We start from the raw sequence: 18,325 nt of genomic DNA on the forward strand, positions 1-18,325 counted from the left end.
TTGTTTTTTCTCTCTTCTATTAAACTTGACAATGGCGAATTGTGTTAGAAGTGTCTCGTATCTCTCAGGTGTGATTCATTTTGTGTCTTGTACTTTTTAGCTTTTTCACCACGTATCATTACATGATTTACTTTGGTGGACTGAATGGGCGGAGAGAGCGATTACCACCACCACCACCCTACTTCCACTTAGTACTAAAGCATTACAGACAACTGATTATTCAGAGGCTTAGATTTTCGTAATGCTTCCCCCGCCCCCCGCTCCCCTCAACATGGGCAGTGATGGCATTTAAAACTGAGGGTACACTGATAATTGAAAGTACAACTCATACATCATTAGGTCTCTTAGAATGTTAAATCTTGTTTATTTTCAAAGTAGTCTAGGTAGGAAATGATGATTTGGTTCTTTGTAGATAATCATACCAAGTAAAGCTTTAAAAAATAACATTTGTGCTCATCTAGCTCCACTTTTGCCTTAAAATTATAACCTTTGATTCAGTAATTCCACTCCAATGAATTTCTGAAATGTGGAAAAATATGTATGTAGATGTTCATAGAACCATTATTTATAATGGGTTCATTATTAGAAGAATGGTTAAATTAGATATTTACACAGTTTTATACATCTGTTAAAATGATCACTATTTACATAGTCATAGTCTATTTTTCAAGAACAAGTTTTAAAGGACTTGATTATTTATACTTTTGTAATTGCCAAATGATTGTATAATTTTTTAAATTAGAGAAAAGCATTAATACCTAATACTTACAAGTACTTGTTATGTGCCTTCCCTGTTCAAAGGACTTTACCCTTAAGAATCATTTAATTTTCACAACAACCTCTTGAGGTGTACTATTATTCTCATTTTGCAGATGAGGAAACTCAGACACTGACAGGATGAGTAGCTTGCCTAAAGTCACACAGCTAATAAATAGTGGAACCGAGACTGTATCCAGGTAGTTTGGCTATATGCTTCTCCCTCAGATTTTGCCCCATCAGCCCTGTAGCAGTATGATCCATCCTAGTCGTAGGTCCCCTACAAATAAAAAGCTTCCTGAATTTGTAATATTGGATTGAATCTAGTGGATGTTTTGGACTCCTGAAAGTACAAACTGCCACATGTAATACTTTGATCAGCAACCTAGCACTCTATAGCAGTACAGGTTCTGCAGTGATTTGTATTTTGTTGTCTACTCTGTTTATACACTGACACATAGTGCATTGCTGCCATACATTATAATACATAGACTCAGTGCTTCTCCCCTCTTTTTTTTTTTCTTGGCTCTCTATCCCTTTAAGCTCTTTGTTTTTAAATTAACTTTATTTTGGTATAACCAAAGTAAATGGTACCTGTTTAAAGTGTACAGTTCGAGTTTTGATAAATATTTACATCTGTGAAACTATCATAATCAGGATTCAGAAATTCCCGTCTACCCTTAAACTTGAGCCAGATAGCCATTGATCTGCTCTGTCACTATAGATTCGTTGTCACTTTTTGGAATTTTATAAATGGAATCATACAGTATATACACTTTATAATTGGATTCTTGTACTTAGTAGAATGGTTTGGAGATACATTCATATTATAGCATGTATCGATAGTTTATTTTTACTGATGAGTTGTGTTCCATTGCATGAGTATACCACAGACATGAAAATATAACATTTTGTTTATCCATTTGGGTGATTTCCAGTTTGGGCTTTTATGTATAAAGCTATTACAAATGTGCTTCTCATTGTCTTGAGTAAATAACTAGGAGCGAATATTTGAGTTGTATATGTTTAATTTTATAAGAAACTGCCAAACTTTTAAAAAAAATTGATTCACTTCACATTCACATTCCCACCAGCTAGGAATGAGAGTTCCAGTTACTCCTCCACATTCTCATCAGCACAGGGTATTATCAGACTTATTAATGTTGGCTACTCTGATCGGTAATGCCATCTCGTGGTTTTACTTTGTATGTTCCTGACCAGTAACGTTGGGCATCTCTTCATGTGTTGTTTAGCCATTCTTATGCATTCTTTGGTGAAACGCTTGTCCAAATCATTACCTCATTGGTCTACTTATTACTGAGTTGTTGGGTTCTTTATGTATTTTGGATACAAGTCCATTGTCAGATGTTTGTGAATATTTTGTCTCATGTACAGCTTGCCTTTTTGTTTTCTCAGCAGTATCTTTCAAAGAGCAAGTTTTTGTTTTGGGCTTATTTAAAAAAAATAAAAGACATTTTTTGTGGGGATTATGTGCGTGTGTCCCCTATCTAAGAAATATTTGTCTACTTATATTTTCTTTTAGGTCTATGATCCACTCAGAATTAATTAATATTAATTAATATTGTGTTAAGTAAGGAATAATGTTCTTTTTAAAATATACATGGCTGTTTTGTTCAACACTATTTGTTGAAAAGATTTTCATTTCCCCTTGAAATGCCATGGCACATTTGTTCAAAATAATTGACCTCCTATATATGGGTCTGTGGCTAGTTACTCACTTCTATTCCATTCATTTAGATGTCTGTCATTATTTAGCCAATAATTATACTGTCTTGATTGTGGTAGCTTTATGATGTCTTGAAATCAGGTAGTATAAGTCCCCTGACTTTATTCTTTTTAAAAATTGCTTTGACTACTCTAGGATTGTTCTCATTTCCGTATAAATTTTACAATCAACTTGTCAACTTGTACAAAATAGCAAGTTGGAATTTTGACTAGGATTCCACTGAATCTTTAGCTCAGTTTGGGGAGAATTGACTAACAGTTCCTGCAATTCATGGACGTGGTATATATTATATTATATATAATATATAATGTAATATATACCTATTTGGGTTGTCTTTAATTCATCATTACTTTCATTGAACTATTTTGCCTCATCAGATTCTTCACATGAAAATAGGATAAATACAGAAAGTTGTAGCCATTTGATACAAGTCAGAAAAGTTTGTATCAATTATAATTTTGAGATTTGGTAATATGAAAGTATTTTCATTACATTCACTTTACATGCAGAATAAATGAGGGCTACCATATAATATAAAGCGTAATTTCCTTTAGATAAAAGATATTAAAATATATATCTTTAGATTAAAAAATACGTATAACTAAGAATTCTAATAATTTTCTCTTTGTACTCTAGATCATTATCTTTCCACTTTGCTGTCACTACATTTATTATATAGTTCTGAATTGAGTGCTTTAGATTATTAAATAAAATATCATATTTGTGTTTTGCATGGCATTAATAGCTGATGAAACAAACACATACACAGAAGGAAATTGCAAATTCTTATTTTGCAATGAATTAATAGATGGATTTACCAAGTGTAAAGTGTTTAAATTTTCTGTTATTTTAGTAATTTTTTTTATCTTAATAGATATCAGACACCCTGAAGAACTTTCCCTTTTGAAAAAGCCAAGAGATCCAACAAAGAAAAAAAAGAAAAAGCTAGACGACCAGTCCGAAGATGAGGCACTTGAATTAGAAGGGCCTCTTATTACTCCTGGATCAGGTGAGTCTCTGACTAAGGGCTCAATGTGAGAACATGGACTGTATGCCTGTGTCTTTTTGATAGTGAATAAATGGATTACATAGGTCAGGAGTAGTCAAGTTAAAAAAAAAAAAAACCTCCATGAAATCTCCATCAAAGTGTGTCATGTGCACATCAACATGTCTAGTGTTAACTGTTGCATCAGTAAAGAAGATGACTGGCTCTTTGCTCAGGAAGAGTCAGAAAGGGACAGTATCTTAACTGAGCTCAGTTCTTTGCTTTGCAGGTACCGGACATTTTTTTAGTATTTAGTTTCTTATTTGGGTATTCTTTGAAAAACACCACTGTTTAGTTGAGACATTTTACTTTTGTCAGATTACTTAAAACCCACTCTCTGCTTTGCATATGCCAGTCCCTTTGCCTCTCTACCTTTCTCCTTTAATGACTTACTTCTTTAAGAAGCTTTTTCAAATTTCTTTCCATTACATCCCCAACATGAATTAGGTATTCTTCTAATTCAGTTCACTCCTGGTCTTTTAAATTCTTGGGTGATGATAATGAAAGCAAATACTTCATATCATGTTTACTATATGCTCAGAACTATTTCGCACACTTTAACCTTGGAAACTCATTTAATTCTCACTACAACCCTTGAGATGAATTGTTATTACTCATGTTTCAAGGATGAAGGCATTATGGCACAATAAGGTTAGGAACATCTAAGGTCACATACTTTGTAACTTTTATGTCAGTACTTATATACTATAATTGCATTTGAGAGATACCCAGAAAAAAGATAACCCTTACTCTTAAGTAGTTTACAGGCTAATTGAAAAACACAGTTACTATATTTAAGGAGATAATATATAAATGCTAAATGAATGTTGTAGGGAATAATGTTATAGGGATTCAGAAGACAAAACAATTCCAGATAGGGTATATTCAATTTATGGGTTGGGGAAGTAAGTTTGTGAATTAAGCTTTTAAGTTCCAGTGGCTAGGATTTTGATGGGAAGAAAAGGCAATCTAAGCAGAAAAACGTGATATTGACAAAGAACATGTGGCAAAAGAAAAGCAGAACATGAACAAACCAGTTGAGCCAAATATAGGGGAGAGACCTCCAAGGAACTTCAGGATCACACTGTATTAAATGTCGGACAGAGGAATTTAGAGTAGTGCACTGTGGAGTCGTTTGTTTCCGAGTATGTTAACAAAATGAACAAATCATTATTTTAGAAAGAATACCAATTTCTTCCTAGTCAGTAAATTTGTTAGAGGGAGTGAGGGGTTGCAAGTAGTAGTGGAAGCCTGCAGATTGAGGAGGTAAAAGAGAATGAAAGCATGTGTGTCATCATTTATATTGATGAAGGCATCCAAAAGGCACAGTCTTTGCTTTCAATTATTTTTTAAAATGGAAACTTATTTAATTCTTACAACATAGGACTACTTAGAAAAGTATATTTTTGGGATGGTTGAAATCAGGCAAGATTGGTTTTAGAAATGCAAATGAGAGATTTTGTGCAGTGCTATAAAGGAAGAAGGCAATTTGAGGACAAAAGATGATGAATTTCAATGAGAGAATGCCATAAATCTTTTGGACTGAGTAACTGTAGTTTTTTGTTTTTTTTTTTATTGAGTGTTACATACAATAAAATGAACAAATTTTAAACTACAGATGAATATTTGCAGATGTATATACTTTGTAATCACCCAGAACATTATATATTGCATAGCATGATACCAGCACCCCGTAAGGCCTACCACATGCCTTTCCCAGGCAGTATCCCACAAAATAACTACTTTTTGCCTCTGCGACTACCAATTAGTATTGCCTGTTCTTGAACCTCACATGAATGGAATCATATACTATGACTGTGTTTTGAGTGAGAGAATTAAAAATAGGTTTTAGTTGTCTGCACCCAAGCAGTTCAATTAAAAACATTTGAGGAGTTCCAAAAAGTTGGTATTAAATACTAAGAAAGTACACAAATGTAGTGATGTGTAGAAGACTGATGATCTATAAAGAAGTCCGCTGAGTGCCATATGCACCTAAAAAGTAATATGTAATTAATTTTTTAAAAAAATTTGTTTGCCTGCTTTTATGATTTATTAGCACTTTAGTCAGTTATTGGACCAAATACTGAAAAATACGATCAGTTGCATGTTGTGTCCATAATAGCAACAGGTCCGTATAATCTCAATACATGACATCTTGGGGTCTTGGAGGACATCAGACACTTTGTTCAGTGCTTCTACTACAGATGTGCTGAGGGCTAGATATAATCTTCATTTCATTGTGGAGTAAACAAACTGTTTCCTTTAGTTCCCACATGCTTCTGGAATTGTGAGCATCTCAGTGTGCTCATGATCAACAAATACATGCATTCATTAATTGATAACTATTATTTAATACATTATTTTTCATTTGAGCCTAACAAAATCCCTGCAGTTTTGGTGATATTGTACATATTTAACTTACAAGGAAAGAAGCCTACAAGGGTTAAGTAATCTGCCCAAGGACACAAAGCTAGTAAGAGACAGCTAGAATTCAAATCCAGGTCTCTTTGGCCCCCACACTTGTGTTTCTAACTATCATGTAACATTCATCTCTCTAGTTACAGTATTTAAAGTAAATATTTTGTGTATTCTAATGGGAATGTTTGATAAAATATTAATATGTAAATTAGAACTCAACAAAGCTAATTTTTTAAAAAGTAATGTAAAGGATCATGAGTGAATTAATGATTCTCAGACTTAGTCAGATTCTTACATATTATGATAAAATTCTCTGAGTTCTCAAATACCTGATTTACATAGCTGTGCTCAGATGGCATGCTCTTGAGTGCTTTGCCACTTCCTAACTGTGACTAGTGAAATAGCTACTCCGATTACCTATTGGAGGGAACCCACTGAACTAGCCTGATCCCAGGTCTGGGAATAACAGTTTTTTTCCAAATAAGAATCAGTTTTACAATATAGTACTGATGTACAAATCAGTAATTTCAGGATGTAATATATAAATAGAAATATAAAATTATCAGCAACGTCTCTAAAAAATCCTAAAGGCAGCTAGACAAAGGAGAACTCTGAGTCTTAAAATAATACTTACAAGAAATAATCAATACTCACTTGATTGGCACTGTCAGGAAAATCACTTTTTCAGGATGCCATTTTTCCTAACTGGAATTTGCCATTTTAAGCATCAAAACATTTTTTTAAAACTATCCTTTAAGTATAAGAGTAATGCATGAACATAGTAAAATTTTACATATTATAGAATTATGTGTTCATTTTGTTTTTAATGAAAGTGAGACTGTTATACACACATTTGTAATTTGCATTTTTTTCACTCAGTGAAGCATAGTAATGGACCTCGTATTGTTTTTTAGTTTCAAAAGTCATACTTTAATAGTCTTATAAAAAATTCAGAGTATGGAAAATTTACTAAACTGAAGGTGGGAGTTCCACTTCAATTTATTCCCTTGCTACTCCCTCTCAAGAAACAGCCATTTCTTGATTGCTTTATATAACTATGTTGTAAACAGCTGGAGTACAACTTGTCAGTACCTTTTCTATGTGTTTAAATATATTTGCATGTCTGGTTTTGTTTTGTTTTTATAACAAGGTGAGAGCCTTGTACATTGTATATTCTGCAATTTGAGGTTTTTCATTGAACAGAATGTTTTCGTGATCTTTCTGTTGTCAGAGTAGAGCAGTCTCCCTAATTCTTTATATAAATGGCTTCAGTTTTCCATATTAGAGAAACTGTAACATTTTATACTGATGTGGTATCGAATTTTTCTATCAAATATACTCTAAAAAATTTCCTAAAAGTTCACATAAACGCCAAAAACAAAAAAAAAATGTAAAAGTGATGGTTTTACATTCCCATCAATATATGAAAATTCCCCTTTTACTACATTCTTCCAATAATAGATGTTGCAAATCTTTACAAATTTTTGCCAATATGACCAATAAGTAGTACTCGGAATTACTTTATATTCTATTTCCCTGATAAACACCAGTGTAAATAATATTTCACATATTTACTAGCCATTTCTATTCTGTTAACTTTCAAATTATGGACTTTGTCCATTTCTTGATGTATATTTTTATTTTTAGTGATATTAATCATTCGGTATGTCATATATGTTCCCTGTACTGGCATTTGGCTTTTAATTTTGTCTATGGTCTTTTTTACTATACTAAGTTGTAGATTTTTATGTAGTCAAATCTATAGTTCAGAGTTTTTACTCTTAATAAACTCTTTATAGATATAAAAATTCTATTTCACTTTAATATTTTTTATAATTATTTCATATTGCTATTTTAATTCATCTGTAATGTCGGCATTTATATTTTCACCTGCAATTTGGTATGAGATATTTTGATGGAAAATTTTCTAAAATATATTAAAATAACTTTAATACTCTTTAAAAATATATATAAGAATATAGTTTGTGATATGTGGTAGATTCTACTGTGTTAAAATAAATTAGGCAGTTAGGAATACAAGAGCTAGTTGGGAATGTCACTGAATTGAGACTTAAAAGGAATTTAAAATGTACCTACCCTCTGACCCAGTATTGTTGCTAGAATTAGGAAATAAGTACAAAATGTTTATTGGAAGCATTTTTTGCAATAGCAGTGGTGACATTAGTAACAAAACACTAAACAAATAAATGCACACCAGTTGGAAATGGCTTAAATAAATTCCACTACACAGTGAGACAGTGTGTTTAGCTGTAATCCAACTGGCTGTACAATTTAATAGCTCTTGACATTGGACAAATTACTTAACCTGTTTGTGCCTCAGTTTGCTCCTCTAAAATGAGAATAAATAAGGTTGTTGGGAACACTAGATGAGTTATTACTATAGAGTGCCTAACAAAATAAATAACAAATAGGAACAGTGAAATGATCAAATATGAGTGTAGAATATACAAAGTAGAAAATTGGGAGGGAAGAGATTTGAGTGGGTAGCTGATTCTATTAAATGTGTGATTTAGGGGAATATATTTCTTTTTTAGAAACTGGATAAAGAAAATGTCAACTTGAACTTCACTCAATTCTGAATAGTAATTATAGTTCATCATTCTAGGAACAAATTTCCAAAAGTATTCTGACATTTTAGTAAAAGATTTATTTAATAGCTCTTTGAAATAAATGAGAAGATTGTGCCTAGAAGGTAATATTTTTCCACACCTTATTTACATGTATAATCTCTGTAGCAGAATTATCCTTTGCCTAACTGAGCTGGAATAATGTTTTCAGCCCTTTTAATAAGCGTGGGGTGCCCAAGTAACTCTTTCAGAAAATGCCCTTGTAGTTTCAGGTTCTTTCTAGCTTTTAAAGATACCAATGAAAGAAGAGTTCACAACTTTGTTCAGATTCTACAAGTTGCTTTAGTACAAACATTGGAAAAACATATGCTAGCAAGAGAGTGAGTGTGTGTGTGTGTGTGTGTGTGTGTGTGTGTGTGTGTGTGTGTGTGTGTGTGTGTGTGTGTGTGTGTGTGTGTTTTCTCTTCCTAGACTAGGTCATGACAACTACAGAAATCTCTAGCAGTAGTACCACAGCTTTTTCATAGGTAATTGTTTCTGTTGTTGGAGGGCGGTGGGGAGCTAGAGAGCAAAGTATAGAGATTCCTAAGCACATTCCTAAATCAGGTAAGGGAAACAGCCATTCTCTTTCCATCATCTATTAACAATGTAATACCCACTTACACATTTTCTTTTTAAAAATGATGATTAAAGAACAAAATATAATTAATAGTCAGGACTTTGGAGGAGAGGCACTTTTACTTCATGTCGCGGTGAACTTTAAAAAAAAATTCTTAATCTAATCTCAATTTTTGTAGTGTAAATGACAGGATATATCATCATTTGACTAAGTCAACAAATTTTTATTTATGTAGCCTTTACTATATGCCTAGCTCTTTAATACCAGGGAATCAAGATAAAGACAATATCCCTGCTTTCAGGGATTTAATTATAAAATATACCTTTGTTAGTTAGCTTCTTTGCAGGGAAAATTTTATCTGCCCCTTTGTTTTAATACTTTATTTGTAAATCTGTTGGAACCAGTTTAGCTCTTCACTGAGAAAGCATTAATGTAACATTGTTCTCTTAATTTAAGTGAATGTATTCACTTATATCGAGCTGTCTTAAAATGTTATGGATTTCAAAGGGTGATAAATGAGGACATGTTTGTTACTAGACACTTGACTAGAGCACAACTTCATTCTTTTGAATTGGACAGACAACTTATTTTACTTAGGTTATAGCTTCTAAGATTTTTTACTCTTAAATCTAATTGAAATATATACTTTATGATTCACAAGTAGGAAAACTCTTGTTTTTTTCTTTTTCCCATTTCCTTTTCATTTTCATCCTTTTGTTTCTGTCTTCTGTTGTTGCCTTTCCTTTTATCTTCTGAATTCCTTTCTTTCCTTTCCTATAGGCACTGATGTTCTTTACATTGGCCCTCTGAAAGGTGAGCCTTGCCACAGTCAAAAACAAAAGGCTTTTGTCTGCTTTAGCTATATCCTTAATTCTCTTGAACTGATTTTTCCCCCCAGAATTACCAAAACTTAATTATATTCTTTTGGCCTTATTATATGTTCTAATGTTCTACAAGTAAAGTGTTAAAATTAATTCACATGTTTTTAAGACAGGTAAAATAATGTACTAAGCTTTCTTCCAGAATGAAGCTTTGTTTCACAATGTGCTTTATATCATTATAGCATGTGTTATTGAAAAGATTCTATATTTCTTATTTACTACTTATTTTTCATGTTATTTATTAGGAAGTATATATTCAAGCCCAGGACTTTATAGTAAAACAATGACCCCCACCTACGATGCTCATGATGGAAGCCCCTTGTCACCAACTTCTGCTTGGTTTGGTGACAGTGCTTTGTCAGAAGGCAACCCTGGTATACTTGCTGTCAGTCAGCCCATCACATCACCAGAAATCTTGGCGAAAATGTTCAAGCCTCAAGCTCTTCTTGACAAAGCAAAAATTAATCAAGGGTGAGTTTTAAAATAGAAATACAGTTGAAGATTTTATCTAAATAGAGGTAGAAGTATTTTACAAATTCTGTCTTGCTTTATTCTACTGCACTTGTTAATTTGCCCAGATGGCTTGATTCCTCAAGATCTCTCATGGAACAAGATGTGAAGGAAAACGAGGCCTTGCTGCTCCGATTCAAGTATTACAGCTTTTTTGATTTGAATCCAAAGGTACCGAGGGTTTAGAGGAATTTCTTTTTTTCATTTTTATTTTGTTCATTTGAATGTTTGTTTTCTGGAAGTTGATGGGGTAAGAAATTATTCGTAATAGCAAGTCTCGTATAATTATAAAAACCCAAAATATGAGACAAAGGCATCTATATTTCAAACAAATCTATTGTTTTAATAGATTGAAAGCATAACTAAACCTTTTTCCTTTTTAAGATAATTGAATTTTTGGTTGATTTGTATTTTAAAGACACTAGTTTGGTAAAAGGCACAGAATTGGTAAAGTTATTTGGGGGTTTTTTTTCATACTGCTCTTAAACTGTATTTTAAGTAAAAATTTTTCCGGAAGATTACCTTTTCAATTACTTTGATTTCTAATTAAGTACCAAATGATGTTGCTTAAAAATTTTTTTAAGTCTACATGTCTTCCTGTCTTATAGCCAAACATTGTAATATGTTTTTTACTGTAAAATGTTTGGCATCATCTGTGCTACTCAAGTACTTTTGTTTTTCTGATGAGTTAAATTTACTATAAAAATCAGGAGTATTTCCCCCCAGAAACCACATGGCACAGATATTTTGCTTCCCTATTATCCTTGGCTGGAGCTGAGGGGAGGGAATCTCTTGACTACCTTCTCATCCTTTTCATGTCCATTTTTAAGTATATAGTTATCAGTTTTTATTAAGCGCTCAAGTAATTCTTTATACAACAGTAAAATGTACATAGTAGAACTGTAAAAAATGTTAATCCCTTTTCAGGCCATATCTAATCGTAGTAAAACCAAAGCTGCTTTGGGAACATAAGTACATTTGCAGGAAAGGGGGTTATGTATTTTGTTAACATAAGATAGTATTATTGTTAAGACATTACTGATTTTTATTAACGTAACTAAATAGATATTTTAATAACATAAGTAAATCTTTTCTGCAAGCATATACATGCACCCTCTATTTTGGATTCTTAAAATAATTACTGTTTCTAAGGACCTGCCACTTTGTCTGGGCATACTTTCTCACAGTGAGTAAGATGTTCCCTGATTAATTAGATGTTCTCTAATTAATTTACTCTCTGATTATGACATTTTAGTGTGGCAAGTTGCAGTAACAATATTGAAGAGCAGTCCGTTCTACCTTACTTTAATGTTTTCAAGTAAGATTATTTTTGTTAAAGACTATAGTATCTTGGTATTTTTCTGGAAAATAACATAAGAATCTATTTCTAATACTGAATAATAATCTTTTGGCATATTTCAATGTAATTTTTAATGGAAAACTAGATATGGATATATATAGATAGATATATAAACCCTGTAGATATTTTTCATTATTGTGTATTTGATAGTCAATAAAATCCTAGAAAAAAAATTTGTGTATTAAATTTTTCTCATCAAGCTTTAAAAGAAGATATTCAGAGTTTTCAAACTTTTTAATGTGAAAAGTGATATATTACAAAAGAACTATGTCTCTCTTCCTGCAGTATGATGCAATCAGAATCAATCAGCTTTATGAGCAGGCCAAATGGGCTATTCTCCTAGAAGAGATTGAATGCACAGAAGAAGAAATGATGATGTTTGCAGCCTTGCAGGTAATGGAGTGTTGGTAAATGGGACTTTTGGAGGGAAAAGCATAGGGGATTATTTGCTACGTAGAAAGTGAATAGACACTTACGAAGGCAAAATATGTGAATTTTGCTTAAATTTTTGTCTTATCCAAGAGTTTAGTGGTATACCTATAGTTACTTTTCTGTATCCTGAGGAGAAAATTGTCTTCCCACCCTTCAGACGTATATTAGATTAAAACTATCCAATTTTCCTTTGGAAATGGATTCTATATTAAAAATCAAGTTTCTGAAATGAAGCTTACTTGCATAATTTCATAAAGAATTGAGAATGATAAATTTTAAAGTACGCTTTGGCAGAAATACCTTTAAAGAAGATAAAATTTTAAGAGACTAGTGAAACTAAACAAATACAAGTTTTTAGAACGATAATCCTTAATAAGTAGGTAGCTAACGTTTTCCTTATATTAAACCAGTGTTTTTCCAAATGTGGTTCTTGTACACCACCTGCATTATAATTACAGTAAGACTTATTTAAAAAATGATCCACTTAATTACTGCTGCCCTCTTTGGTAAAAAATTTAAGGTGGAGTCCACAAATCAGCATTCTTAGAGGCACTGAGGTCTGATTGACCACTTACATTTCAGATTACCCGAGTGAGGCTTTAGTGAGTGTTCTCAGATTATGGTGGAATTCTGGTTTCATCTAAAGTCCTGATAATTAAATATAGGATGCAAAGTTGTATTCTGTTATAATAAGTTTTCACTATAAAAATGATTTTTTCCTCCTTTAGAACAAAAATTAAAATGCTCTCAATCTTCCGAATGCTTCCATGTACCCAGAAGCGTCTTCCAGTTGACTCAAAAAGTTGTCCTTCAGAGAAGAAGAATGGCTAATTTCTCTTTAGTTTACATGATGAAAGAAGGGAATCGAAATGAAGCTTAGAAAGGGAAAATCTTTAATGACAGATGAATTAGTTTAGTCAGTTTCTAGAGACTTGCTGAAACAACTAGCTAAGAATCTTCTATTGTGTTTCTGGATATGATTCAGACTGTTGAAAAAATTACTCGAATTAAGTTCTGGAGCAGTTTTCTTGAAAGTCCCTCACTTGGTTATGATGTTTTACCTACATCTTTCTCACTTAGAATATGGGCTTATAATTTTCTAGTGAAGGTTTTGTCAATAATAGAATAATAATGCATGCAAAATATATATGAGAAAAATCCAGATTTTTATTGTATTTCTTTTTATCTTATTATAAAAATAACTTTATTTTTAATTTTTATTATCATTTTTTTTTTTAGGTGAGGCAACCTTTGGTTGACCTCAGGTTGCAAGGACCTTGTCAGCTTACAATCCCTTATTTTCTATTTTTTTACGCCTACAGCACCTGGTCTTCCTAGGTGGTCTCCCATCCAAGTACTAACCAGGCCTGACCCTGATTAGCTTCCAAGATCAGAAAGGATCGGGTTTGTTTTAGGGTGGCATGGCCGTAGAAAATAATGAATCTTTTAAAAACCAGCATATACTTACAGTGCTTGGCACATACTAGGTGCTCAAAAAGTATTTGTTGAATGAGTATACATAGTTGTATTTTCTCAGAAATGGGATTATTCCGAAGCTTTCTCTCACCAAGTATACAGTAGATACTCCTATTTCGTTTCAGTAAAAAACACCTCATAAACCATGAATTTTAATTTGTAGAAACTGAATGTCCCAAAGCATAGCTATCCTGGACCAATTTAGAATCTAGATTTGATGAGAGCATTTTGGACTACAAGTCCCCTGAATTATTAGAAGCCTCTCAGAGACTGACCTGAAGGCCCCGATAACCATCTAGTACCAGAAGGGGGAAACTGTGGAAGTATGGCAAGGAGATGCCTACTGTTCTTTTTATTTCATACACAGCCTGCACTCTGAACTGTTCTCTCCTTGGGCCTTCTGGTTCCTTGTGTAAAAGGAATCTTCAGTAGTAAAAAGAAACAAAGTAATTCAAAATAAGATGTGGATAAAAAATTAAGTAGGTAAGTTAGTAATATTGTTTTTAAAGCAGTTAACTCATGAAGACCTTTTGTATCAGAATCACCTAAGATACTTAGTAAAAATGCAGATTCCAAGCTGAACCACAGATTTGCTGAATCAAAATCTCTGGAGATAAACCCTAAGAATCTCGCTACGTGATTGGTAATATACGCTCACATTTGAGATAAGTGCCTGAGAGCCTCAACCTACTTTCTCCATGGTTTGTGAACATGGAAGCTTCTGCCACTCTAAGGATCTTGTTTCAGCACAACTGAAGGAATAGCCACAGACTGTTATTAATTCACTAAATCTTAAAATACAGAGGAACATTGATAATTAGCCTCAGATTAGTTTATTAAATGTTCCCATGAATAGACTGTATTCATTGAATAAATATTTCAGAAATTTAGAGTGCCCCTCTGCTGCTTAGCACTTTGAAAAGTAACTGATTAAGTGATTTAAAAATTCTGCTTACCTTTGTATAAAATCTCTCTACGTTTTAACATAAAAATCTAATAGATCATTAATATTTGTTCTACATTATTTACCTAAATGTATTTAAAATCATGACTAGTTAATTCTGTACTCCCCAATTTTTCTGTTTACATATAGGAGTTTTCACTCTTCATAGGGGGGGTGTGTGTGTTTGTGTGTGTGTGTATATATTCACATGTAAACATAGTCTATCTTATTCTTATGTAACCAAGAATATAAACACCATCTCCCTCTGATGACATTTTCAGCATTGACTTGAGGATGAGGGGAAAGTGCAGCTTTCACTTTCAACATGATAGTGTTAACTTTCCCTTTCTGGGCAATAGTGGAATTAAAAGGTAATCCATGATAATCCATTTATACAAATGACCTTATGCATATTCTGTTCATTCAGTATCTGTTGGTTCCAGGCTCTGTTCTAGACAGAGAATGGTGCAGGAAGTGGGTGGAAGGTAAAAAAATTCTCTGCATATGTGGAGGACATGTTAATTAATTCCTCAGGCCTTCCAAACGATGACTTCATTTGTATATGCCCAAAGACCCTACTACTTTTGGATAATTAGCAGATTTAGGACATTGATTTCAGATGTCACGCCCTTTCATTTCCTATCATTCTAGTTCCTGGACACATTTATCTTTCCAAATTAGGTGATGAAAAGCATTCAGTATAGGTGGTAGATAAGAATCTCATTTTAAAGTTTTACAGTTAGAACAATCATTTAAATATTTCTGATTTCAGTATCATATCAACAAGCTGTCAATCATGACATCAGAGAATCATTTGAACAACAGTGACAAAGAAGTTGATGAAGTTGATGCTGCCCTTTCAGACCTGGAGATTACTTTGGAAGGGGGTAAAACATCAACAGTTTTGGTAGGGTGAATCTTTTTACCTACTAATTTACTTTGACTTGATGCTTATCTTTTTGTGGATTTAGGCTTTCATGAAGTATTTGGGGGAACTTAATGCTTTAGAAAATTCTGACATGATTTTTCAGAAACTTTTAAAATTAATATTGCGCTAGTCTCAATTGCTTCCAACACAATAAAGAAAGGTAAATCTTCTCATACTTTGCACATTCTCTTATTAGTGGGAGAATATTTCTCCAGAGGAAAAGTTCATCTCAAGTCACAGTAAAATCCATTTAGTGCTCTCCGAATTTTAAATATTACAAAAAGAAGAGAGAAGCAGATCTCAAGAAAAATTTCAAATGCTAAGTTTAGTTTTATGGTTTTAGAGTTTAGGACTTAGTTACTACAGAACAAATACTTATCTTGGGGTTGTTATGATTTACAAAATTTCCATATGAAGGTATAAAGTGTTTTAGCCATATTAGAATCAGTATACTCTTGTGGGTTATGTAAATTCCCATTTTGATAAAATTCTATTAGCTTTTTAAATGACATTTGAAAATGCTTTTTTGTATATGATCATATAATATGATTGTACTTTTAAAATCTTTATAATCCAGTGCTTGTTTGCTTTAGCAACACATATACTAAAATCTGTATCCTATGTAATATTGTTTGTTAAATAAGCTGGTTCTTGATATCAGATACCAAATATTGGCATTTCATATTTCAAGAAAAAAAATGATTAAATTCTTTCTCTAGGGTGACATCACTTCCATTCCTGAACTTGCTGACTATATTAAAGTTTTCAAGTAAGTATACAAAGTGGAGGGAATCCAAATACTAATGAGTAAGTATCAGTTTTATAGTCTCATGTTCACATTATTAAAATTTACTATAAATGTGGCAAATGTACCTGTGAAAGCATTTACCAGTTAAATGAATGCTAAATTATAATGAAGGGAAATAACCATTTTTACCAAATTAAAAAAAATCACAATACTCATTAAGTTTTATCTGGTAAACATTTTTCTTAAGCCCAAAAAAATATACTGTAACCTAGTTTGCATCATGTAGACTCTGTAGTGCAGTGGCTTATCAGCAGAAAGCCTTCCCGTCTGGGTGAAAGCACAGTACTGTTAACTGCCAGTGGTCATTTCCTTGTTCAGAGCCCCAGATCCTCTTGAATTCTGTTTGTTTATGGGACATTTTATAATTAAGGTTCCAGTGTATCTTATCTAGACTTTTAAAGTCTAGTCATATTCCCTAGAATCAAGAGAACTAGGGATTAAGGCACAGAGGGGAAAGAAGAAAGTTGGTGATGTGGAACATAAGATACAAAGCCATTGTGGAATAAACCATTTACTGTCACTAAACATGACAGTTTAGCATACATAACATTCCTGAAATAAGTGCATGATTTCTGATGCTGCTGCCTACCCCCACTTCTTCTCCACTTACACACTTTTATCATCTATCTGTATCTTTCCACTCTCTCTCTTGGCTGCTCTGTCTTCTTTTTGACATTGGAGCAGCAAAGTTAGTCACCATTGAAATGCATCCCTTGGAGAGATAAGCACTTCCCTCACTTTAGTCATGCCAGGTAAACTTGTGTGTTCAGAGAAACTCCAGAGGCAGCCCTTCAGACACCTGTGAGCCTGTAGGTAATCATAGGACCTAAAGACTCTGTGATTATTGACATTTACTTCACCTTTTCCTGTGACTTGCTAGTGACAGAGACGGCTACAACGGACAGAAATTCTAGAATGTTGGCTCTACTGTCTTTCGCCTCTCTCTTTATGAGAGCTTCCTGAATAGACTTATGGGGAAGGAAGGGGCAAATCCAATAACAGCAACACTGACTATAACACACTGGCCAAAGGGAACTGAATTCAGCAGATGTAAAACTTGGCCTTCGACTTTTAACGTTGTGAAACTTTAGTGCTAAAACAAAGCACTGATAAGAGTTATTTCAAAAATGGTTTTCTCTTAATTCTATTCAACACATAGGCCAAAAAAGCTGACTCTAAAAGGTTACAAGCAATATTGGTGCACCTTTAAAGATACATCTATTTCTTGCTATAAGAGCAAAGAAGAATCCAGTGGCACACCAGCTCATCAGATGAACCTGAGAGGTAAGGAAAGCCTTAAAATGACCAGTGTTGATGGTGGCATAGCTATTAGCTAATATTCAGTAAACTTCACTTTGCTAGGGGAATAAGTGTTTCACCAGTTTCTTTACTCCTTTAAGTACTTTTTATATTTAGATACGTATTTTTTTATTTAGTTGTTTTTGTCTTACACTTATCTTCTGTTGGTTCTCGGTGGTAGGGAGAATTTGCTCACCAAGTCGGTTTGCTTCTTATGCAGCTGGAGGACATCCTGCTTGCCTCTGGCTGAGACTTCTCTTTAAGGCCTTTAGTCATGTAGATTGTTGATGAGCCTGTCACTTGTGATATTATTCGCTAAAACCACCTGACTCACTTCAGATTTAGATAGCCGTACCCCTGAGAATCAGTCTCCCATGAGCTCACATAGCACTACTACAGATATTCCTTACAATGGAGTTACATCCAGATAAACCCCTTGTAAGTTGAAAATGCATTTAATACACCTGACCTACCGAACATCTTAGCTTAGCCTGGCCTACCTTAACCCATTTCTC

At 33.2% G+C, this 18,325-nt stretch overlaps 1 protein-coding gene and 1 pseudogene across 1 annotated transcript in view; one reads left to right on the forward strand and one right to left on the reverse strand.

Moving 5' to 3' along the window:
* FERMT2 (fermitin family member 2) overlaps nt 1–18,325 on the forward strand; it is a 72,084-nt gene that overhangs the window by 40,289 nt on the left and 13,470 nt on the right. The window contains exons 3-9 of the mRNA XM_023526803.1: nt 3,378–3,512; nt 10,300–10,525; nt 10,633–10,735; nt 12,210–12,317; nt 15,548–15,682; nt 16,423–16,472; nt 17,671–17,795. Coding sequence (XP_023382571.1) covers nt 3,378–3,512; nt 10,300–10,525; nt 10,633–10,735; nt 12,210–12,317; nt 15,548–15,682; nt 16,423–16,472; nt 17,671–17,795 — 882 coding nt within the window. The remainder of the gene's footprint in view (nt 1–3,377; nt 3,513–10,299; nt 10,526–10,632; nt 10,736–12,209; nt 12,318–15,547; nt 15,683–16,422; nt 16,473–17,670; nt 17,796–18,325) is intronic.
* On the reverse strand, nt 13,670–13,789 carry LOC111735870 (annotated as a pseudogene).

This window comes from Pteropus vampyrus, unplaced genomic scaffold, assembly GCF_000151845.1.
Source record: "Pteropus vampyrus isolate Shadow unplaced genomic scaffold, Pvam_2.0 Scaffold15, whole genome shotgun sequence".
Taxonomy (NCBI): domain Eukaryota; kingdom Metazoa; phylum Chordata; class Mammalia; order Chiroptera; family Pteropodidae; genus Pteropus; species Pteropus vampyrus.